This window comes from Motacilla alba, chromosome 2, assembly GCF_015832195.1.
Source record: "Motacilla alba alba isolate MOTALB_02 chromosome 2, Motacilla_alba_V1.0_pri, whole genome shotgun sequence".
Taxonomy (NCBI): domain Eukaryota; kingdom Metazoa; phylum Chordata; class Aves; order Passeriformes; family Motacillidae; genus Motacilla; species Motacilla alba.
Window position 1 is genome coordinate 120,211,245 of NC_052017.1, and position 24,369 is coordinate 120,235,613.

Here is a 24,369-nt window from a genome sequence, read left to right on the forward strand (position 1 = left end):
TACTAGCAAAGAAAAATCTTAGCACAGCTGTACTCAACACTTTTCTTGTAACAATATGTCTGTGTGGGAGGCAAGCAACTAGTGGGAACAAACAGGCCAGGGGAAGTGAATTGCAGCATGCAGAAGATGAACACAAAGAATTAATTTGAAAGTCTGTGACTGGTTTATTGCACCATAATGCCAATACACTAGTAGGGGAAATAAAAGGGTGATGTACAAGCTTTGCTTTAAGATATGATCCAAATTCTATCTCAACTGGTAATGTACACAACTGAATTAAGTATCAGCCAGCAATCTTACAAGCAAATAGATGTTCAAATAATCTGAAAGCTTCTTTAGTACAAATAGACTGCAGGTTTAGTGACCAAGTTGTAGCTTTAAGGAAATGTCTTTAGGTCAGGCCTGAGGAATTAATTAATATGATGAGATGCAGAATTCATGCTTTGTGCAGATAAACCAAACACTTAATTGTTGCTGCTGGCAAACTGGCATCCTTTACTCGCAATAGATTTACATAAAAAAGGAAAACTGCCATTGAAGCTACTGCATTAGAGCCTCAAAATTATAGAAGATGAAAACTTAAAGAAAATGATGAGACAAAGCCTTGCAGAAAACCTGGTTTTAATTGATTTGTGCTGGAATTATGATATTTTAAAGTCATGAAAAGCTTCAGAATAGAAAAAGGCAACTTTTTTGAGAATGCTTTTGCTGAGACATTCTAGTACAAATTCATGCTGCCATCTAATGGTCTAAATCAGCTATTTCCAGCTGAATAATTAAATCTGAACAATCACTTGCATTATTCTTTGGACTATTCTTTATTTCCCTCAGTTTTAATCCTTTGAAATTGATATCTGTTGTTCAGAATGAAATAACAGCATATTTAAGGAGATAAAACCTATTTTAAACAAACTTTGAATTTCTATTTCCAAGTAGTTCTTAATATTTCATCCATGTTTTTCCCCAAACTACTGGGAGGAGTGTGAGGAATGCAGAAAGGAGTTTTGCAAAGTCAGTAAGTAAATATTTTTCTCATCACACCTCTCAATCCTTAAAATACAAATTTTTAGGACAGAATTTTGCAACATTGAATGGAAATGCAGGCAAAGCACCTCTGACTCTGCGTTTTTGGGGGGAAGAATGTTGTACCCTATGGCTAAGGTCTGAAGCTGAAAACTGAAGCAAAGTAAAAATCCCAGTGGTGCCGCACACTGTTCCCCAACAAACCAAGGGATTTGTTTGCTGTGATCAGTTCAACACAACAAGCTCCAGAACTTGGGTTCACTTCACGTGGGGAGCAAGGGCACTGGTCTCCACAGCCAGACAGCTTCTTGCAGCAAAACAGTACTTTATTCAATCAAAAGCATTTTCAGTGCTTGCATGCCTCCCTCTCCTCAAAACTGCTGTTACCCAGATATGTCCCTGAAGACTTTGTTCTTTTAATACTTTTCTCTCCCACTTCTCTCTGGGGAGAGATTTTTGTCTTTTTTTCAGTCCTTCCACTGCGACAGTTGAATTACTCCCACTATAGCACTCATAAAATTATTGCAAATCAACATTCTTCGGATTATTTCTCAGAGCAGGATTCAGCTCTAGATTCAGATGCCTAAATTTAGGTATTTAGTTAATGCGTAGAAACTAAGTTGCCATAAAAGTGAAGCTCTGGAGAGATCCATACAAAACATAGACAACCTAGTTTAAGGCATGACAAACAGCATTCTGGACTAGGAATTGTTCTGACTAATCCAGTGGTTATAAGAGGAGACTGAGACTTTCTAATGCACAGGCAGAGACTATTTGAAAGGCATCTGAGCTTGGATCCAAATTCCACCAGCACCCTGAAGAACTGCACCTAGCTGCCTGAACACAAGCCCACAGTACAACTTGAGATGCAGTCGTGCACCTAAAACCTCCACATGACGTGACACAGGACTGACCCATGAAACAGACAAGTTTCTCACAAATAGCTGGAGTCCTAGTGGATTATATGAAATGCTAGGATGACTGAACATCACTTTTAGGGATTCTGTCAATTGCCTAAACTTAGCTACACAGGGCCATTTGAAATGCTCTAGGGTATCTGACCTTCCTGACCTTCTGCCTGACCTTCTGCTGCCACTCTAGTAAAGGTCTCCTCTAGGTCTTCTGCTAAATCCATTGGTACCATGTGGATGTCTCACACACCCTACGACGTCTCAAGCGGCACTAGAGACCTATGTTTAGGCAACTTAGTGTCCCACATCTGCCACAGCATATTTGCTTGGGAAAAAAAATCTGCTTTACATACAGCTGTGCATAAAATCCTCCTCTGCTGCAGCAAACCCCAACATAAAACCTCAGTAATGGGAATTCAGCAACAGATATTAGGCTAATCATGTGCCTAGAGCAACAAAAAGACTGCCTGGACTAATCTGAATTTTACATTTTCCAGACTGCTGGCCGATCTAATCAATAAGAGATAGAAGTCTTTCAGATCCAACTGCCTTTTATATTATGCACTGGAATATTTGTGCCTCAAACAGATGAGGCTCTCTATGCAGAGAGCTGTCTTTTGCTAGAAGGTAAACAGAGTGCTCAAGCAGCACAGGAGAACACCTAAAGGTCATGGAAATTTCAGACCTCATTCTCTTTCTGTGCATTAGATAACTGGGTTGTATAACTGTAGGTGTAGTTTTGGAGATGGTAATATCAATAGGTTTTTACATTGTCTCCTTCATTGCAACCCACACACTTCAGATTTGGTTTCTACAGCTGTTCTTCTGGCTAGATTTTCCTTTTCTTCCCCCCTCTCATAGGACTGTAACTTTTGTGAAACAAATGAAGTTGGGTGAGGATTTAGACTGCATTACTAAGCACTCATGTCAAGTAACACTTCCCTCAAATCTTTTCCCTTTGATGCACATATTAAATCTTTAGGTCAGCATTCATAAAAGAAACAAACTCTTCATTTTATTCCATTCTTTCACCATACAACCTTTTATTAATAGAACTTGACAATTTTAGTAATTTATCCAATAATCACACAGTCTACTCTCTCTTTGATCATTAGATTGGATAACATGTTAGTCCACTACGAAGCTAGCAGCTGCAGATGTAGTTGGCCAAAGACCAGCCCTCAAGCTTTCTTTTATTATCCTTCATTTTTAAAGTGCTTGTTCAGTATTTAGGCACTGGTCCACAAGGCTGATGTACATCACTTCAGGAGCAGAGAAGTCTACAGTTCCATGAAGCAACTGAATACCCAGCAGGGCAGCAGGCTACCTGGCAGGTGGGAACTACACGCCCAGGTAGGGTGATAGCCTGTGCTTTGTAACCAGGCAGAGTAGCTGGCTCCACAAGAGGCAAGGATATGCTGTTGCTTTATTTTTCTGAGTTTGGTCTTACAAATGGCACTGTAAAGAAGCACTAATTAACAACAAAGAAAAATGTACTCAGAATGGCGGAGCTATGAAAAAAAGAGAAAAAGGGGAATGGTTTGTGCACTCCTTCATGCTCTGAGGAGAAAGGGGCTAGTCCTCTCTTTGCTCTGCAGTACACAATGTATATGCAGGAAGAAGGAACCCTACACAAGACCAAGATGAAGGCTCAGCACAGCAGAAACTGTCCAAGTGCGCAGAAGCTGTAGTTTATCCGAGGGACACCGCCACTTTGCGTGACACCCTTGCAGAGCTATCACACCATCCAAATTCCTTAAAACCAAGCAAGAAACTGCTTTAATTACTTTATTTCCGTTCTTTAGCTTGTCATTGTTTTGTATTCCCTTTGTTCCTATATTTCACAAGTGGTTTTAATTTTGAAACCCCTTTTTTTTTATATATAGAGATTTTTCAAGCTCTCTAGATTGTGGTGAGACACATATTAAGGAATTTTATACATTAAGAAAACTACTTCTGAATTCTCCCAAAACACAAGGTTTGGGTTTTATGATCTCTTTAACATTACTTTCCAAACTAAAACATCAAAAGCTGCTGTTCAGTTTCTAGTGGTTTTATTTCTTGGCTGAAAACTCTTTGTTTAGGTAAGTCCGTAAGATACAATTTCTTCTGTTACTTACAGATTCTATAATTGAAAATACTGCAGGACAATTAAACTTCAGGAATGACTCTCTTCAATTCTAACTGAAGGAAAAAATAAAACCAGTATTCAATGGTAACAAAGCAAGTTGGACAACCCTGTAGTCAGAATTGATATCTTAATTTATTGTTTAACTGCTCTAATTTAAGCAGCCATGTTTTTAATTCTTTTTTACATGTTTTAAGCCAATTGCATTTTAGCCAGAGATGCGAGGGAGTATGGGTTCTAGCAATGGCTACAGATATGAAAGTAAGCACATGTTTTGTCCTCAGCTCTGCCAATAGTTTTCAAACCTGACCCGCTGTCTCAAGGCTCGGGCTGTGCTGAGTAGCGTGCCAGTTCTCCTGACTCATGCCAAATGCTGTGCTGACAAACACGCAAGCAACATCAGTTAGCAACCCAGCCCTGAAAGCATCAACACCTCCTTCCCCAGAGTCAGCCTGGAAAACTCTTAGATTAAAGAAGCCATAAAAAATGAAATCTTCACCATTTTTAGCTTTTCTGTAACATATAGTGTTTGAACTGGAAGGTCCTCGTGTGCTTTTTTTGCAAAATTGCTTGGAATTCCAACCTGTGAGCCTTTAAATTGGTTGTATATAACTGGTAAATTTTGAGTGCCAAAAGACTATTTTCCTCTATTATAATCTCTGTTAGGAATACAGAAACCTTTGTTAAATTGGAAAGTTGTCTAACATGGCTGGATTCAGGGTTGAATTTTTCACAGGGTTGACAATTTTTTTTAAAGCTTTGTCTTATCAGAGGCCATCAAACTTTCTCCAAACTTGCATGGATTTTACTTCAATAAAGAAAGTCCAGAGAAGACTCCAAGTTGTTATCTACACTGTGAAATAAATGAACTGTAGTATACAGATACCCAAGCTACCAGAGACCCTAAGCTGGTAATTTCACATGATTCAGCTCAGCCTCACACAGACATCATCAGCCTTTCAGTATATATATTCAGTATAATGGCAATGACCCAATGCTGTTAACAAGTTAGCCAGTACTGCATTCACTATCTTGAGTGAAGAGTCAGCATGAAAACATTCATACCTCATCCAGGTCTCTGTTTGATCTACTTAGCTACCCTAAGAGGGGCACTGACTTGCCTTGCACCTCCTAACTTAGCACAGGAAGAGACTTACAAGGCTAAGACCTTACCACGGTGTTAAACACTGCCTTAAATGTCTTGCTCTCTGCCATGCTGAGTTTTGCATGCACAAAGCTCTATAAACAGCCAGTATCCAACACCTACCCTGGTGCAGCACTATCAGCACTGTAAGCAACAGGTAGCTAGAGCATGTCCTGATAAAAACCACAGAACTGCTATGGGAAAGTGTTACTGAGAACATTTGTTGCATTGAAGAGAACACCTGTGGAAGGATGCTCATTTGGGACGTCTCATCACTTGCCTTCCATGCTGACCACCAGGAAAACTTTCCCCTTTTCCTTTTTTTCCTCTCACTTGTTTGCTGTCCTTTTCCCTATGAAAGCACTATCACCATCACTATAAATTTACATCATCAGCTGCAGACCTTGCAAATGGATGTTGGCCCCTTAGAAACCTGCTTAAACACCCTCTGTGCAACATACTGCCCATATAAATATGCCCCATGGCATGTGAGAGAGTAGTCCTTCACACACTTAAATCAACCTAAGTTGCCCTTACATTCCAAATACACCCTGCCCCTCTCTGGTGAAGGCACAAGCTCCTGTGTGACTAGAAAAGAAGATGTCTAAGTACAGTTGTAAGTTGAGGAGTAACTGCTTTCCTCTCCCCCCAAAAACTGGTTTATTTCTGAGCAGCTCAACTTCCAGTGCTGGAGGCAGAAAATATTCAGGGACACAAAGGCTAGGGACAAATGAAAGAGGAGGAATCATTGCCACTGTAACATAAATCATCTTAGCCTGACAGGGAATCTAGCCATCAACTTTGCATACGAATTGCAACTCTCAGATCATGTTTCCATGAGATACTGAAAAGGATCTTTTGTGCCACTTGAAACACTAAACTTTACTGGTATAGAGATATGCCCTAGAATGAATTTAATAATCTATTTTTTCCTCAAGACATTAGTCTTGCCAGTATCAGAGTTTCCCTAATGTAATCTCCTAATCTTCGTCTGTATCGTTACTTTTTTGAAAAGCACTATTCTTTAAACAGAGATCAGTAAAGGGAATGCAGACACAGTATAAAAGACAAATCTTCCAATTTATTTAACATATTTTGTATCTTTTTTAATAACAGAAAATAATCTACAGTCAGAAACTAATGAAAATGAAAACAAAAAAACTTCATGCAGCATATTATCTACATTAATTCTCAAATCTTGTTTTTAACTGTCTATATAGTCTGGATTTACTAGGGTACTTTAACAGCACTTCTATTCCACTGCCCAATTCCCAAAAATCAGTAAATGAATGCTAAATACAATGTGGTGGTAGAAGAAAATAAATGTAACATATTATACCACAGGAACATAATGCAGTGCTGCATCATATGCTTCATGCTTCAGACTTCACTGGCTATTATAAACAATCCAGACTCTGTCTCTAGGCTTGCCTGTGGTGAGGGTGAGTAGGAGGTGCCAAACAATGCTGACTGGAAGAGGTGCAGGATCATGCCCATCACAGCCAGTACCCCACAGCGCAGCCAGGCATGTAGTAGACACTTATTTATGTTAAAGTAGCAGTGATTCCTCCTCCTTCATTTGTCCCTAGCCTTTGTGTCCCTGAATATTTCTGCCTCCAGCACTGGAAGTTGAGCTGCTCAGAAATAAACCAGTTTTTGGGGGGAGAGGAAAGCAGTTATTCCTCGACTTACAACTGTACTTAGACACTACTTCCATGTGGGCTGTGCTGAGCTGCAGGCTCTGTGCCCAGCACAGCTCACAGGAAGGGGCTGTGCTGCTCAAATCCCTTGGCCACAGGACAGACTTGTGGCAAGAGATGGGCCCTTGGGCAGCTCCCTCTAGGTACCACCTGCATGGCCCTGCCTTTAATCTGACAGCACAGCATAAGGTTTTCACAGGACCATCATTCCTGACTATTCCCGACAGGGTTGTCTCCTTGTAAGCAAATCCTGTAGGAGTGTGAATGACCAAGAGGGGTTAATCTCTGCTGAGACTGAGGTCTGCATGCTGTGGTGCCCTTGGGGAACAGTCCTGGTCAATGCCACACCACTCAGGGCCCAAGGTAGCTGAAGGTATGGAAGATTATCTGTAATATTTGCTTCTTAAACCAGCAGGTCTAACAAACAGCATTTAAATGATGCCTTACAAAGTCTAAGTGCCTTTCTTACTGTGATCATAAAGGGCCAGCACCTCCCTATGCAAAACAAGGCAATGAGCAGTTATTTCTAACACAGTAGTCCATCAACAGTACTATACAGATCATTTTTCTGCTTCCTCTTACTCTGGCAGTCATGTCTATATATGTCATTTGCACAGCAGGTATGTGTTCATGCAGATAGACAGGTATGTCCAGTTATTTACTACTTAGTAAATATTATTAGCTATTATTCGTTATTATTGAATTTACTAACCACAGTATTATTTGCTATTCTGCATGGGTAACTGTGCTCAAATAAGCACAATGAAAAAGCAGCACAGATTGTGGCCTTCTGTCCCACCTAGCCTGTTTGTTTTGTGATCAGAAAAATCAAGCGGCATTGGCTACCTAATGTGCCCAGAAAAATAACCTTCATGTATCATTTTACCCTAACACCAAAACATGGCTCTCATGAAAGAATGTTTTCAAAGAAGCAAACTTATAAATTGAGCTAGACACACTAATCATTTTCTGTGAAAAGAAATATTAAGAGTTAGCAACTGCTGAGTGTTTTGACATTCTATTTCCACCAATACCTTCCCATAATTAAGTTCAGATTCCAGAGTTCCAGATTTCATGCCTTTAACTAGCTTTCATTTTTTCCAGCATTATATCTGCTAGTCAAGCTAATCTCACTATAAAAGCAATTCAAATAAATGAAGGATTTCTAAATATTAACTAAACTCATTTCAAGCACAATAATTAGCTTTTTCAGCCATGATGGATGTAAGCAGAGACAGAGGTCAGCACTGACTAGAAATATAAGACAAGTGATACAAAAACCAGGCACTGATCCACAGAATAATTAAAGGGTTTCCTCCAGGTTATTTTGGGGTTTTTTTGTCTTCTACAATTCTAGGTATTGCTGTTATAAAACAACACCATCCACCAGCCAAGCAAATTAAAAAAAAAAAAAACCAAAACAAAAACACCACAACATAAAATCCAACGCAGAATGAAGTGTTAAAACCCTATACTTACCAAATTATCATGATTTTAAAGTCTGGGAAAACGTAAAATAGAATTAAATAAATTGAAATATTTTCCTTAGACAATTCTGAAAGGCTGCTTTTTTTTAACCCCTTAATTTTTCAACATTGCAAGAAATTCAATTTCTAATGAAGAGTAATTTTGAACCAAAACACTCCTTCAGAGTTCATACCCTCAATCCATTTGACAATTATGAGTTGCATAAAAATGAACATGAAATCCATCAAGTCAAGCTTTATTAATAAGGTAACATTTTTCATTGATAAAACATGTGATTAGAACTTTCTGACCCATTTTGGTTCGGTCTTTTCTCATATTACAGGTCATATTTTGTCTCACTTTTGGAGTTTCAAAAGACCTGATCTAATACAGTTCCTCTGAGGACAAATATAGAAAAATGGGGAAAAAAACCTATCTCAGAGAAAAAAGTTTTTCAGATTACAAATTGACATAGTTCTGAAGATAGGTTTCTGAACAGTAAAATAAAGGATTTTTCCTAACTAAACATTGAGGATTAAGGAACTGAGATAGCTGACAAAGAAGAATGGTTAAAAAACCAGAAACCTGAGAATGGCTTCAAGCCAGTTATCGAAATGCAGTCCTTCCAATTTTATATTCAATTTCTAAGAAAAGATTGCTTCATTTTTGATGCCACAGATTCTAATCACAAGACATGACAGCAAAGAAAAGCACTACCTCTCTCTGAAGTTAATGCTCAGCCTCCTCACTACCATGGCTGTTTAATGTGCTTTTTAATGCACATAAAAAATATAAAAGCAGTTTTACACATCTTTATTCTTTGTGATGAGCTTAGGGCACCTGTCTCTTTTAGGAGGCAATTATGCGTGTTTCTAAATAAGACTGCAGACTCTCCTTAACAAAATTTTTAGTTTTCTTTTACTCTGAAATAACCTAGAAACTTAATGAAGATTTAGGACATAAGGATAAAAAAATTAAAATAACAAAGAGTACAAACCTCTGATTGTACATGCCCCGGAAATTATAATTTGCTCTGTAATTGGGGATTGGCTTTGGATCTAACGGCCTGTAGATGGCAGGCTCGCCTCTTTTCATCGCCAGACCATTCAGCTCCACAGTTGGTGTTATACTGCCTGCAAAAAAAACCACTGTAAGCAAGGTGCTTAAACCAGAAATACTGAAAAGCACACAAGCAGGACTGAGCTACAAAGAGAGGCCAACACGATATTTTTTTACTCTTAAATTAAAAAGATGCAACTAAAAAGACATTTCAGTTTCTTTAAAAGATGGGACTATAGATGCCAACTTAATCACAAGCAATGAGAAAGAACATTTAAAAATCTCTCTCAGTGAATTCTCTATGCAGTTTCAGTGTATTAACCTTCACATATGAATGAGAAAGTCAGTGTAATAAACAAGCTGGTTATTCATCTTTCCAAAGTACTTAGAATAGATTATGATACTTTCTGAAAGAACTACAAAGATAATAGAATAATGTGTCTTTCTGCTGAATACCATTAAACAGAACCACAAATAGAGCAAAGAGTCATTGAAACAAGCATGAAGCAACAGGCATTACTGCAGTCATTCAGGAATCTTACAACAAGTTAGAAAAAAATGTTCTATTTGCAAGACTTGAAAACTTAAGACTATGTCTAAGCACCAACGGTCTCATAGGAGTGGATCTAAGAGACTGAGCATACAGCTCCTGGAAATCAGTGCAACTACAGCCATCTACTGGTGACAGAATGCAAAAATAGAAGGCAGCCAATACTTGCACACTTGTATGGCTTCAAAAATGCCAAATAAGCTACATCCAACTTCTTTCTTTCATTTTTTCTTAGACAAAATGTTCAGCTACAGTAATCCCCACTTACAGTGTTGTAAAAGAATCCTAAATGAGCTAAATATGCATTCCAATAAAAAGGAGTTAATATATTCTGAAAATATTTTCATGAGAGATTCAAATAAATTTACCCCTAAAAAAGCTATGATTCATTTTCCAGTCTGACATTGAAGCTTTATATGCCAAATGATGAAAATGTGTATGCAACACTTACTCAAAAACTTATGCCAACAACAATTCTTATAATTTCCAGAGCAAGACATTACTATGAATTCAAATTTTTTACAAAAATACAAAATGTCACTTTGATGAGAAGATACCTGGGCATATACAATACACCTTTCTTGGAGCAAAATTACAGTGTTAAATGATAAAATTTTTAATTAATTCTCCTAAAGCCTATTCCTCTTGTTATCAGATTTTCCCTGTAAGAATATGCTCAAAGCAAAAAAAAAAAAAAAATCTAGAAGCTCGGTAATGTTCTGCAATGTCAAGAACCAAACTCAGGACCTTTTCACAGAGGTTTGAGCCTCCTGCTTTGTAAGCAGCCAAAGTCACAGTGACTGTGAAGGCAACAGGGCAAAACCAGTGTCCTGGGTCTGGAGAGGCAATGTACTGATTTCCAAAGGAGCAAGAGAACGCTACCACACCACTCTCAAACAATCCTTCACGGCTAATGCTCAGGATAATACTCACAAGTTCTAAAGGAAATTTACTCCTGCTTTTCTTTTTCCAACCCAGAGAAGATAAACTGCAAAATTACTTCATTATAAGAAAGTGGCTGAAGAATACATTTTTAAAAGAAGGGGAGGGGCAGACGGAAATTAAAGGGGAAAAAGGGAAAACGGAAAAGAACTGGGGGGAAAGGATTGTTTAAAAATAAAAATGAGAAAAGATTCTCACCACTTGATTTCCTTTACATTAGTCTGAAAGGAAGTTATGATTTTTTTTTCTTTATTGATCTAGACAGAACAGATCACTGAGTATGTGCATGTGATGTGTACCTCAGAAGGTTTTGCATGCACTGAAGGCAACTTGTGGGTAACAGCTCAAAATGAAGGCTGAAAGACACCAGAATGCATTCTTTCTATTATTAAATCAAGTTTCTAAAGCTACCTGAAAGCTTTTTGAAAGCAAAGGTTGCTCTGAAGGAAAAGTCAGCATGCAGGGAAATTACCTGACAAAGTTCTCATGCCAAATCACAGCCTTTTGTTTATGCCAGAGATGCAACTTCACAGGAATAAAATTGGATAAAAAATTGGACTGGATAAAATTTCCAACTTCATTGGAAAGTTAGCTAAAATAATGCTGTGGGAAACGTGTTTTAGTTAATTCAGTCTGGTTTTCTTCTGCTTACTGTTAATCACATCCCATCACTTAGCACACACCTAAGCATTACCTAATTAATATATTCTCTTACAGTTCAACCATTTTAGATATGTGCATTAAAAAATCTTCCATGAAAGCTTACTAGAAGTTCTGCATTATCCAATCATACTATAGCTATGTTGATTTTCATCCTAGACATTTAAGTATCTTGTTAAAATTAATTATTTAGTGCTATAATATGCTGACATGTCAACAAGATCTAACACTCAGAGGAAAATGACATACCTGGATTATTGTTTACATTGTTTTTGGGTGGTCTAGGCGTTGGCTTGGGAAGGGTAGTTTCATTCAATGCTTTGCTAGCAGCAGCATGTTGGGCCTTTTTAATACTGCTTCCTTCAGCTTCCCATGTCTGTTCTCCAAGAGTCAGCTGCACTGTGAACATCTTCAAAGACAAAGAACAGGTAAACACTGGCAAGATTATCACTGTGGATTAGAACAATCTGTATAAAAGCTTCCAGGGCAGAAGAGAAACCGTGCTTTCTTTTCATTGTATTCAACTCCCAGATAACACATCAGATTCTTCCAGAGATCAATGAAACCTTATCAGTGAGCAACAATTGGCCTTTCAAATCACAAAGTAAAATAGTGTAATGGTAATGTCAATTATCAAAGAACTGAATAATATTTAAACCAAGTAAGAATAACTTCAAACTGATCCTCTGCTCTTGGAAGACTATGTACAGTCAGCTATGAAAACATTTCTTCATATATTTGAGTATGTTTAGTCACTTGACTTGTAGAAAACAAATACTAAAAATGCTACTGAGAAAAAAAATCAATTTTGTAATGATTATGAATGAATATAAATGACTACACACTTCTCAAGGCAGCAGAGAATTTGGCCCAGATAGTTTTACAGAGTGAATTAATTTTTCACATCCCCAGATTTCTAAAAATAATGCCTTTTGTTAGGGCAGAGTCACAACTCAAGCATGTTTAAAAAGATAAAACAAGAAGAAAAGAATTATTATCTTTTCTAATGAAACTGCAGCTCTTAATGTAAAATTTATAGTGAGGACAGGAACTGTAAACATCCAGAGTTCAGAAATGGACTAACTGATAAAAACCATATATTTCAAATTCTGTGATAGAGGGCTATTTCAAGTATCCATGCTGTGCAAATTGTGCCAATAAAACTCAATGCATGTTTCAGATATTAAATAGAGTCGATCTTCTGTATGATACATAAATATTCTGTTTAAATTTGAGCATCTGAGAACAAGGGGAGAAAAGCTAGGAACTGAATATATTTGCTATATAATCCCTAGATAAAAGACAGACTTAATAGTCAGACACACAGAGTAAACTAAAATTCACCTACCTCAGAAAACAGACTAATTTACTTGAGTCAAAGAAAAAAATGATCTACATATTAGTATGAGAAGTATATAAAGTAAAATTTTAATTTTGACATCTCTCTAATTTTTTCACTTATTTAAAATTGCTAGATTCATGACCAGGTTTTTAGAGATTAATATGCTGACCAGCCTTTAAATCTGCCTCTACATATACATTTTTTTAGCAAGTACTTGAAAACAAGCATTTGAACACAAGTATGTATGTGTCTCCCAACTCAGCCCTCTGCACATGCACACACTGCATTCAAACTGAACGCTATAAATACATACTGGTGTCTTAATTACAGCCTTGAGTTTTGGCCTACTGTAATTTTCAGAAGCACAATGCAAGTCCCTGTATCACAGCTCCCATTGCCATTTTTACCACAGCAGTCACAACAATTTCCTCATGGAAGAAAGAGAGAAATAGTCTCCTAATTTCACACTCTGTCAAACCCTACCTCTATCTGAAAGCTAAGATGGGTATTAGAGCTAAATACCCATAATTATATAAATTACTTACAAACCTACATCCTTATTAATGAAAAAAAGTTGAAATTTGATTTCTGGATCTGAAGTTTATATATTTTATATTTTGCAAGAAAGTATCAGTACAATATTTTTATAGGAGGAGGAAAATCCCAAATTTAAATGAAAATATGATTAATAATGGCTACTTATCTACCTATAACTCTTAGTGCTTACAGCAATAAATAGGAACTCCAGATGATAAAGGGCTTGCTTAGTAAATTCCTGCCAGTCAGAGCACCTTCTCACTTAACACATCTACCAAAAAAAACTCCTGAAAAAACTCACACATAGAAGTAGGTTTACTCCTTTATTTAAGGAATAAACCTGCCTAAGTCCAAACTCTGGAGCAGACAATGGAACATTTAAGTCCTGGAATACCAGAGCTGACAGTTCTGCTATTGACTGAGAGACATTTCTCACCTGAGGAAATTTCTATTCCTTACACCCAACATAATTTACCTGACGTCCAGAGAGCAGAAATGCAAATGCCACCACGCTTGTGCTTGTTTCCACTCTGCTGTGCTTGTAAGGTCAGTCTCTCTAAGCTCAGACAACTCTTTACTCCTCACTTCTTCTGTGTAAAACCTTCTCTCCTCCTTCCCAGTTTTTGAAGTGCTACATCCCTTACCCCTTTCCCTCTTTTCTGTACCACCATCCACTTTCTTTTGCCACTGCTCCTTTTAAATTTGTGTCCTCAAATGACACTGACATAGAAGGACAGAAGACACGATCAATCCAGCTTACATACTCCAAAATATCATTTATGCTAACAAAGACTTTCTGATTTTTGTTATGATGAAGAATCCATCTGGAGGGCAGACTCCTAGAAACCCTAACTGTTAGGGTTAGGAAGAGCCACTTCTCTCCCAACTGCACTGTTTCTAGTTTTCCATTTCACCCCGATTGTCTAAACTTTTTTCCCAGAGACAGCTAGAAAAAAGGGTATAAAAATTTACCAGCATTTGTGGTCACGACACAGACAGCTGTCTTGTAGAGCATGTCTGAAAATTGTGAAAACCACCAGTGGTCAGGAACAGAGTATGTGTAGGAGAAAAGCAATATGAGAAGCTCCTTGAATGGCAAAGAGCAACAACAGCACTACATCCTTCAGGTCATGCTTCCCAAGACAGATTCAGGTCTGTTTCACATATTCTGTCAAGTATATAATCATATTACTAGCAAGACATGATACTAAATTGCTAAGAGAGGCATAATAAATTTTATTTCTTTCTTTGCTTTTCATAGGTCAAACCCTGCATAATCTTACTAATATCACCCTTGTTCTTCATTCATTTATCTTTTTTTTATCTCACTACACAGATCAAAATTAGACTTAATATCCTGAGTCTATAGAGCACATAACTGTTTTTTTACCACTATGAGCACAACTAAAGGAACGAGGTAAATTGAAAATCTGAAAAATTAAGAAAGTCATTGAAAATCTGGATTTCATAAGTACAGGTAATGCAGACTTAAGTAATTTCACTGATATCAGTTCCTCTAAAAGTAATGGCAAATATATCATAGTTGGGAAAGACCTCTAAGATTAGCAAGTCCAAACTTTGACCAAACACCACCACACCACACAAACCATAGTACTAAGTGCCATGTCCAGTCATTCCTTGAAAATTTCCAGGGATGGCAATTCCATCACCACCCTGGGCAGTCCAGTCCAATGCTTAACCACCCTCTCAGTCAAAAAATTTTTCATTATGTCCAAACTGAACCTCCCTTGGCACATTTTGAAGTTATGTCCCCTTATCCTGTTGTCAGTTGTTGGGAGAAGGGCATCCCCTTCCATCTGTGAACTATTTTTTATCCTACTAAAATTTTAAGCATAATATGAATGTCATAGAACTCAAATCTCCTTACTGCTGAGAAATGTAAACCGTCAAAACCACACCGCAACCAAAGCAATTATTTTTTCACAGAAATGGAAAAAAGATAACACTATAAACACAATAGTGAGAAGTTACAGAAAGCCCAACAAATTTAATATGCAACCTAAAACCAACCAGCCAGTGTACCCTGTGGTGCAAACGCCTCCAGGAAGAGGAAGAGCTCTTCAATTTCCATTTGCAACGAAGGATGCTAAAAGCAGCCCCGCACCTGCTGACATCATTTCCACCACTGTAACACGTTCAGCATCGCCAGCCAGAGCTGAAGGTCAGCGATTTGCATCAGTTCTGCACTAGCTGGCAACATAGGGTGCAACACAGGAACAAGAGGCAAGGGCAGAGACAGCCCATGAGAAGCTGAAACTGTTACTAATCTGCACCCTGGCCCCACTGCCTCATGTGATTTGGCCACTCCAGAAATACTACATACAAAGCACCTACTAATTATGCCAGTGTCTTACTCAGACTTTTCTAGGATTTTTTTCCTCCCCCAGTTTGCTCCTTAGTAGGGAGGAAATTAAAAATTATATCCAAAAATTACTATGAGGATATTCCTCTGTAATCCCCATCATCTGAAAGCATCCTAATTTTTACTTATTAAGTTGGACACCCACCCATGAAGTGGCCGGAATTAGCTGCCAAATCACTAGAAACTTCTATGCTATAATCACATTGGCAGTTTTAGTATAACCCTACACTATAAAGTTGCACAGTAATAAAGCTTGTGCCCTAGAATGCAAGACTCAAAGATAGACTATAAACTTCATGAACAAAAAACTGCATCAATAAGCACTTAAAAAAATTTCACAAATTTGTCATCACCTGCATTACCACGAAACAAATGCAGAGGTAGTTATCTGAGGCATGCTGACTGCGGAGAAAGATTCATGCAGCCTAAAAAGCAAATGCCCCAGAAAGATTAAGGAAGGGTGGTGACACCCTGAAAAGACCTTCATGAGGTCTATATAGAGACCAGCAAATGTAAATTCAAAGATGAGAGACAAGGTAAAGTACAAAATTATCTACAGGGCTTCTGTAACAGAAATACAGACATACTTTCTGAAAACGTGGTATAAAAGAGCAGTGAAATAAAGAACAGGAAGAAAGCCCTTACACTAGAAATGTAGCTGGGTTTGACAAGCACATTTGTCCAAACCATGATATTATCTGTTCAGCATGTAAGGTATGGCTCATCACCTGGAACTGTGACCTTACCTTGGCATGAGCAGGCCCTCTTTCATTCAGAAGCTTATACTGGGGTTGAATTCTATTGAAACGGGCTAACTCATTTACCAGACACATTGGAGTTTTCTCTTTGGGGTTTGCCATGTTATCTTGGAGAGGAGCTGTAAATAAAGAGTCTGTAAAGTTTTTGTGGAGAAATGTACTCTTCACAACTTCACAAAGCTTTGCAAAAGCAGCATGCTTAAAAAAGGAAATATTTTGGCTAAAACACAACTTTTGCATATATGCTAAACACAAAGTTTAAATACCATTTATATATTAATCACATGAAACTATGTAGTTCCCAATAACAATTTTGATTACATGCAATTAAAAAAGCCCCAAAACTATTTCTTTCCAAAATGTCTTTATGAAAGATGACAGTGCAGGAGAACATATGCATATTCTATATTTTCTGTGTCACCAAAGTTTACTGTCAGGAGGATATTGGTTCCTGGAGTTGACTACTCTTTCAGAATGGTTTTTCCACTCTTTGAATCAGAAGTGGGTAGCATAAGAGTTATGAGACAAATACAGTAGATGAAACCCTGAGGTCCCCACTTGTTTCTGCCAGCTTCTTCCCAAAGTTTTAGACTTTTCTCACAATACCGAAGTCACTCTCAGAACACTCACATAGAACACCTCTCCCTTTAAGGATTTAGTTCTGCTTTCTTTAGACTGTTTCACTTTCTGTGGAGGTTTTGCAATTTATTTGTATTTATCCCTAACACACACACACATTTTCATTTCTTGCTTAAATCGTTAGGACAACACTTCTGCATTTTACACCCAGTTCAGCATAAAAACTACAGCGTTTATTAGGCCACAAAGAAAACGCCAAATACTGCCAAGCATTCAGAAGACGTTCTGTTCCAGGGAAGAGAAATAAACTTGGAGACCTTCCTGCCCCACTAAAACTTCTCTATAAAAGATACACTGAGAATTTGACAAAATAGACGTGTTTTTTCCTGAGCTTTTACATCATTGATCAAAACCTCACTCCAAATCTGAGCTCAATAAAGAAACTAAACTTTGTAAACAGCTTATTTAGCCAAAACATTTTTCTACATGGGTTTTCTCCTTTATTTTAATCCTTTTTAAGACCTAATAATCATTTTTTAAAATTAACAAGTCATCAAAAAGATTAATTTGAACGCCAAAGAAAATATATCGGGACCAACTTACCTGGTGAGTTGATCAAAGACACGGGATCCACAAGGCTGGCAGTAGGACTGCTACAGCTGGCAGCCGATTCTGAAATGGATCCATTCATTGAGGATGGCAGACTCAGTGTATTTGTAGCTGTAACTGGCAGGGGTAGCACCACAGGGGCCATGGTGGGTCCAGACAGGTTTGCTGTAGTCTGCATTTTAACTTGTGCCATTGCCTGTCACTGCAATAAATACATTATTATCAGCAGAGCCCTCTGCATTTTGAATGTCCAGAGACTACAGTGCTATTAACAACACTCCTTTTTTGCTCCCGGATCCAGGTCACAAAACTGTCCACAAAAGTCATGCCTCTGCAAACATTACTTCCAAATGGATGCGCAGAGAAACAGAGCTCAGAGCCAAAGAACATCCCTGGAGAAGAACCCACACACTTTGGCTCCAGGTTCTGCTTTTCAATGTTGGGGTCACCCTGCCTGAAATACAGCAGGAAGAATTACTATTCTAGAATCAAATTCTACACAATTATTCTGCAGATGAGATAAGAACTTGACCGTATCTTCAAGAGAGGATGACTTTGCAACCAAATGCCATAGCAAACTTGCAAACTTTTGCCATTGTTTCTCCAATAAAGTGCACCTTAAGTATCAAATAAGGCCACAAGAGAAAATCCAATTTTTTTTGGCTAGGTACCAAACTAGAAAGGGGGGGGGGGGGGGGGGGGGGGAGGAGGGGGGGGGGGGGAGGAGGGGGGGGGGGGGAGGGGGGGGGGGGGGGGGGGAGGAGGGGGGGGGGAAGAAAAAAAAGAAAAAAAAAAAGAAGAAAATACAAACAAACAAGCAAAAAAACCCCAGCAATTTTGCAAGTTGTTAAAAAAAAAATCACTGCTTATTCAGTCAACAGGTGGAGTACTTCAAAATCCTTGCATAAATTACTGGCAGAGGTACTGGGATTTCCTAAACTAGCCTTTAAACCAATGGCTAAAGCATTTACCTGGAATATGCCAGGTACTAATTATCTCTTTTCATCTGCCCAAATTAGTTTCTTTATTGCAAAGACGTGTTCTCAGGCTAGGTCTATATGCATAAACAAACCATGGTCAGGGCACCACTCCATATTACTCACTGAGACTATGCTCCTTGGCAAAATTTGGGCTACTGGCTGAAAACTCCTGCTGCTGCAAAAACTACACAAGAGCAGTTTATGAGCCTGCAGGCATCCCAGGTAATCCACTCAATTAAGAGAGAAACCAGTCATTGTCAGTCATCTGGGAAAAAGGTTTGGGCTTCTCCTGTCCCATAAGGAAGAGGATGATATATTTTACTCAGCAGCATGGACACAGACTGTTATTATTTGGGGTTCATACATGTCAGCTGATCTGTACAGAGTGGATAGAGAGACAAAACCTGTGAGAGCCAACAAGTGGCCTGAGCAACCGGAACTTCTCCCAGCAGCAGCTCTGGTCCTGCTGGCTAAGGCAGAGCAGAGGTTCAGCTCTCATCCATCACAGGCTTACCACTAAACTCTTTCCTTCTTCTGCTGGGGTAATTCTCCCCATTAAAAAACCAAAAAAAACCCAAATAAATGCATTCCACACCTGAGAAACTTTCCAATGGTGGGATTATTGAAATTAATAACTGATATAAAAAATATTGATCACCATCAGTATTTTTGCCCCTGCCCCCCATCCATTAAAAATATCCAAGTATCTTTACTCACAGAGACAGTATTGTTGGATTAAGATCCCGAATCACTCATTACACCTTGGAGTACAAGTACTCTAACACAGTTGCACTAGTATAATGAAAATAATAAATCCTATTACTGTGACTGTGCTTTGGAGAAGAGGTTCAGACTGTAATGCCATTTTTATTACTGAGGAAAGACAGATAACTGATTTAAGTCTCTGGAAAGGCAAAAATAGAAAAAAATTAAAAATTGAGATGCAATCACCTGCCCTTTTCATAAGTATCTTTGGTAAGATACTAATAGTGGCAGATTTAAACTATACACATGCAGTTAGCTGAGATATGTTCTAATACCTCATGTGTTAAAAAAAAAAAAATTATACTCTAAAAATCCTCCTATCACTTCACAGCAAATGCCATACAATACAGCAGTACTGTTAGAAAGGCCTAACCTAAAGACTGAGAAGGTGTAGAGCTATAGAAGTCTTTGGTATACAACATGTCTGCTTCTGATTTTAAATACATTAGTATAAACAGGAATTAATTGAAAAAGATTCTTAATTGTAAGCATTAAAGCCAATAGTGGCAGAATCAGGCTATATGTCTTAAAAATATTTAAAATGAAACCAACATAACATGAAATATCATCGCAATACTTGAAGTTTAAGAAACTCACAGTATTTGCAGCATTTTATCCTATAAACATGAGTATGAGAAAGGCATCACTCATATGGTACTGCATGAAGTACTACCAAACACCTGGTCTTGAGCCCTGCCAGTTGTGAATTACTACTTCAGCTTCCAGTATTTTAAAAGTTTATTCTTTGTGAAAGCAGAACTTACTAATATACAAATAAAATATTATGTTCTAGAGTACTGATGTTCTAAAGGAAGAAATTGTGGGACGGACCTTTTCCTATTAAGGATAAAACAAGAAAAATCAGTTTAAGAATAGTACTGAGGAACTGCAAAAATGAACAAGATAAGGTTTAGGGAAAAAAGACACTAAAAGTGAAGAACATAGGAAATTCAATTCTGAAATCAGAATTTATCATAACATATTGGGTGCTGGGTTGCTTTTTTTAAAAGTTGCAGAACTCCTGCAAGAAACTGTAACTATTTTGCAAATTAACCTGTATAAGCAAAGATGCCAAGGCAGTAATGTAATTGTGGAGACTAACTCTTAAGCAGATGGGATACGGAGATAATAAATTTGAAATCAGATCTAAAAATCCACTAGTAGAGAATGACAACAGAAAGAATACAATTGATATAGTGATGGCATGTCATTCTCACACTACCAGGCAGCCAATCTTCCATGTCATGACAAAAGATGTCAAAAACTCTATGTTCCACCTTTTGTTTACATTTTTTATATATGTACACCATTGTTGTACTGTTTTATAAACAGTGAAGCAAAAACATTTTGGGGCCTTCCAGCCACAAGTACAAACATAATAAAATACACGGCTACATAAAATATAGGACATAGGGGAGAGAGATTTCACTAAGCTGGTCAGAAACTAAATGCAGTTATATAATCAAAATATTTTTACATCTTCTATGCAGATATTTTTGAAAAATCTGGCATATACAAAAGCGATGGTTCATTTAGGATTAAGATAACAAGAATTAAGATTAAAATTAGAAAAGTCCCCACACCCCATTTCATGTGGCTACCCAACTCATATCTAGGAAATTTCTACACCCAAGTGTCTCCAAAGAGGTTTCCCTTCAAGTTCAGCAGTGGTTACAGACACTTGCACCTCTCAGAGAAAGCTGGACTGCACAGCTATGCCTCCCAGCTTTGTGTCTTTACTCAGCTGCCACGTCAAGACACAACAGAAATTACATTTCCCAATGTTTTAATCACACACATCTATCCAGTCAAAGTCTGCAAGTCACAGCACTGCCATTTTTGTAAGGCTACACTGCAGGGCTTATGGTGTCTTATAAGATACTGCAATGGTTTCTCCTCCTAGTCTCACCCACAAAGATGCAGTAGAAATGCAATAGCAAACACATAAAGGGATGCAAATACACCAAAACTGCATTTTACTTCACTTCCTCTTTTGAGCATTTGCTACATAGGCAACTACAAAGGTTTCATTGAACAGTTGGTATTGACTTTCTTAATTAACCATATACAAGCCATGAATTTTCCTGACAAACTAAAAATGATCAAACCAAAATAAACTCACACCAAAAGAACAAAACAAAACTCCTCACATTTGAAAGAGAAAATATTGTTGTAAAATAGTCCATTCATTTTTTAATATATCAGGAAACACAATGTTGTTGTCAGTTGACCATGTCTGTACACCAGGTGACCACAAAACCTGCTCTGTGGCTCACCACCTCAGCTGGACAGGGGAGGGAAAATATAATGAAAGACTTGTGGGTCTAGACAAGTGCATGAAAAGATCACTCACCAATTACTGTCACATGCAGAACACACTCAGCTTGGGGAGATTGACAATAAATTCATTTAATCAAATCAGAGTAGGAAAAGAAGAAATAAAAACTGAATCTTAAGAACACCTTCCTCCCACCCATTCTTTCTGCTCAGGCTTAACTTCACTCCTGAATTCTCCATGACCTAGAAGGACGGCAAATGGGGGTTACAGTCAGTTCACCACATGTCATCTTGTTATCTCTGCCACTCCATCCTGCTAAGGGCAAGACTTCTCATATTCTTCCCCTGCTGCAGCGTGGGGTCCCTCCCACAGGCGACAGTCCTCCACAGATTTCTTCAATGTGAGTCCTTCACACAAGCTGCTTTCTTGGTGAACTGTTCCAGTGTGGATCCCTTCCACAGGGTGGCATCCTTCAGGAACAGAATGCTCCAGTAGGGGCCTGCCACAGGGTCACAAGTCACGCCAGTAAATCTGCTCCAGAGTGAACTTCTCTCGCTCTCCATAGGGCCACGGATCCTGTGGGTCTCCCCCACGGGCTGCGGGTGGATCTCTGTTCCACCATGGACCTTCATTAGCTGCAGGGGCACAGGGCTGCGGTGTTTCACCATGGGCAGCACCACGGGCTGCAGAGGAGTCTCTGCTCTGGCGCCTGGAGCACCTCCTCCCTTTCCTTCTGCACTGAACTTGGTGCCTGCAGAGCTGTTTCTCTCACATATTCTTACTCCCATCCCCACCCTTCCCCTCTCCTCTCCGTTGTGCAGCAACTTTTGCTGCTTCTAAATCTGTTATCCCAGAGACACTACCAACAACACTGACAGGCTCAGCCTTGGCCGGCAGCAGATTCATCCCAGAGCCAGCTGGCACTGGCTCCATCGGACACAAGTGAATCTTCAGGCAACTTCTCATGGAAGCCACCCCTGTAGCCCCTGTTATCAAAACTTGGCCATGCAGACCCACTGCAAATATTTAGTTACATTAGCAGATGCAGAATACTTTTAAAAATTGTGACTATACTTGTATCATGCTAAAAGCACCATACAGCATAAATAATTAGTTAACACTTCTTTTAATTATTATTACTTTTTGTATTTTTCTGGAATCACTTTATAATCTTAGATCTTGTGACAAAAATATGAACTGAATGTTCAGGTGAAATGATTCCTGGACTATGTCACAGTAATTGAAAAAATAAAGACAGATAAAGTAGATAAAATACCACAAAAGGCAGAAAGCATGGACAATGAGTTTTCAAACCAAACAGACTTGTACAATGTGGGAAAATTGAAAAAGCAATATTAGAGAACTGATAGAGAAACTAATGGCCTGAACAGTCAAAACAGAAGGCTGGACTTCATCTGTGCAGAAAGTGAAAACGCACATATGCAGTGGAGTCACCACACTTTCACAGTGCTCTGTCATACAACCCAGAGTACCAAATTTAATCTGTGCACAAGTATGTAATGGTGGCACATACTACGTACTTGTGAAGGACTTTACAAATGGAACAACTCAGGGCCAGCCATTGCTAAGCAAGAAAAATTACTTGACGTATCTTCTGTATTATATAACCAAGAGTTCTGCTTATACTTTCTGATCAGTGTCCATTTTTCACAACAGTATTACACTAATGATCCCAGATCCTTTTCTACAGAACTGCTACCCAGCAAGTTCAAGGCTGTGCTCTCTTTGTGAATCTGTTTCCTAGCTAATGAGACTTTGTTCTTGTCTCCGTTGAATTTTCTTACTAAAAAACCCAACAAAACAGAAAAAAAAAGAAAATACAATCATTTATTTTTTTCAAGAACACAACGAATTTTAATTCTAATATGGTTGCAAGTCTTCTCTAAGCCTGCTTTATAGCATCTCCAATTTAATAAGTGTTCTGTTTCATCCACATCATTAATGAAAACATTGAAAGGTACAGGAACAGCAATCCAATAGACTGAAAGCAGTGTCTAAGCAGGCAGCAAGCATCTCAAGGTTTTTTTTCAGACCAACCCCATTTTGGTTAGAAGCTTGTTAATGTGATTCTTCTATGAAAGTCCCAAGTCACAGAACTCAAATAGTTAACAGCTTCCTAAGGGTTTAGTTTTAGTCTTAGCTTTAAAATTCCATTAAATGCCCTGTTCTTCTTCTATTCTTCTGATATTAATTCATCCGTTCAGTTACACAAAAGCACACAGAACTGCCTAAAGGTAAAATACATTCCTGGTGTACCATTTCTCATATTTATGGCAAATATTTATACATTTGTGGACATTATTATAAGAAGTTCTAAAGAAGTGCTAAGCCTTATGCAATTTCTTTTGACTGTTTATATCTAGCAGCTTATTTGGGGTTGAGAAAAGCCACACAGCTCTGGACTACCTTCAGAGCAGTCTAATTAGAACTTTTGTCTTCTAATATCAAGTAACTAGATGGCCACACAGAAGCAATTAAGCAAGAATATGACTTAAAGCAACAATCAGCAGATGATTATCCAGATTTACTTGCA

The 24,369-nt window shown here is 38.2% G+C and overlaps 1 protein-coding gene across 6 annotated transcripts in view; it reads right to left on the reverse strand.

Moving 5' to 3' along the window:
* STAU2 (staufen double-stranded RNA binding protein 2) overlaps nt 1-24,369 on the reverse strand; it is a 170,983-nt gene that overhangs the window by 133,538 nt on the left and 13,076 nt on the right. For 3 of the 6 annotated variants that reach the window (XM_038126855.1, XM_038126852.1, XM_038126853.1), the window contains exons 2-5: nt 17,787-17,994; nt 16,593-16,738; nt 11,834-11,993; nt 9,371-9,506 (exon numbers count right to left, since the gene is read on the reverse strand). In XM_038126855.1, the coding sequence (XP_037982783.1) occupies nt 9,371-9,506; nt 11,834-11,993; nt 16,593-16,738; nt 17,787-17,985 (641 nt within the window). In that variant the 5' untranslated portion in view covers nt 17,986-17,994. Of the gene's footprint in view, nt 1-9,370; nt 9,507-11,396; nt 11,784-11,833; nt 11,994-16,592; nt 16,739-17,786; nt 17,995-24,369 lie in introns of those variants that run through there. The other 3 variants (XM_038126854.1, XM_038126856.1, XM_038126857.1) reach the window with 3 other exon arrangements.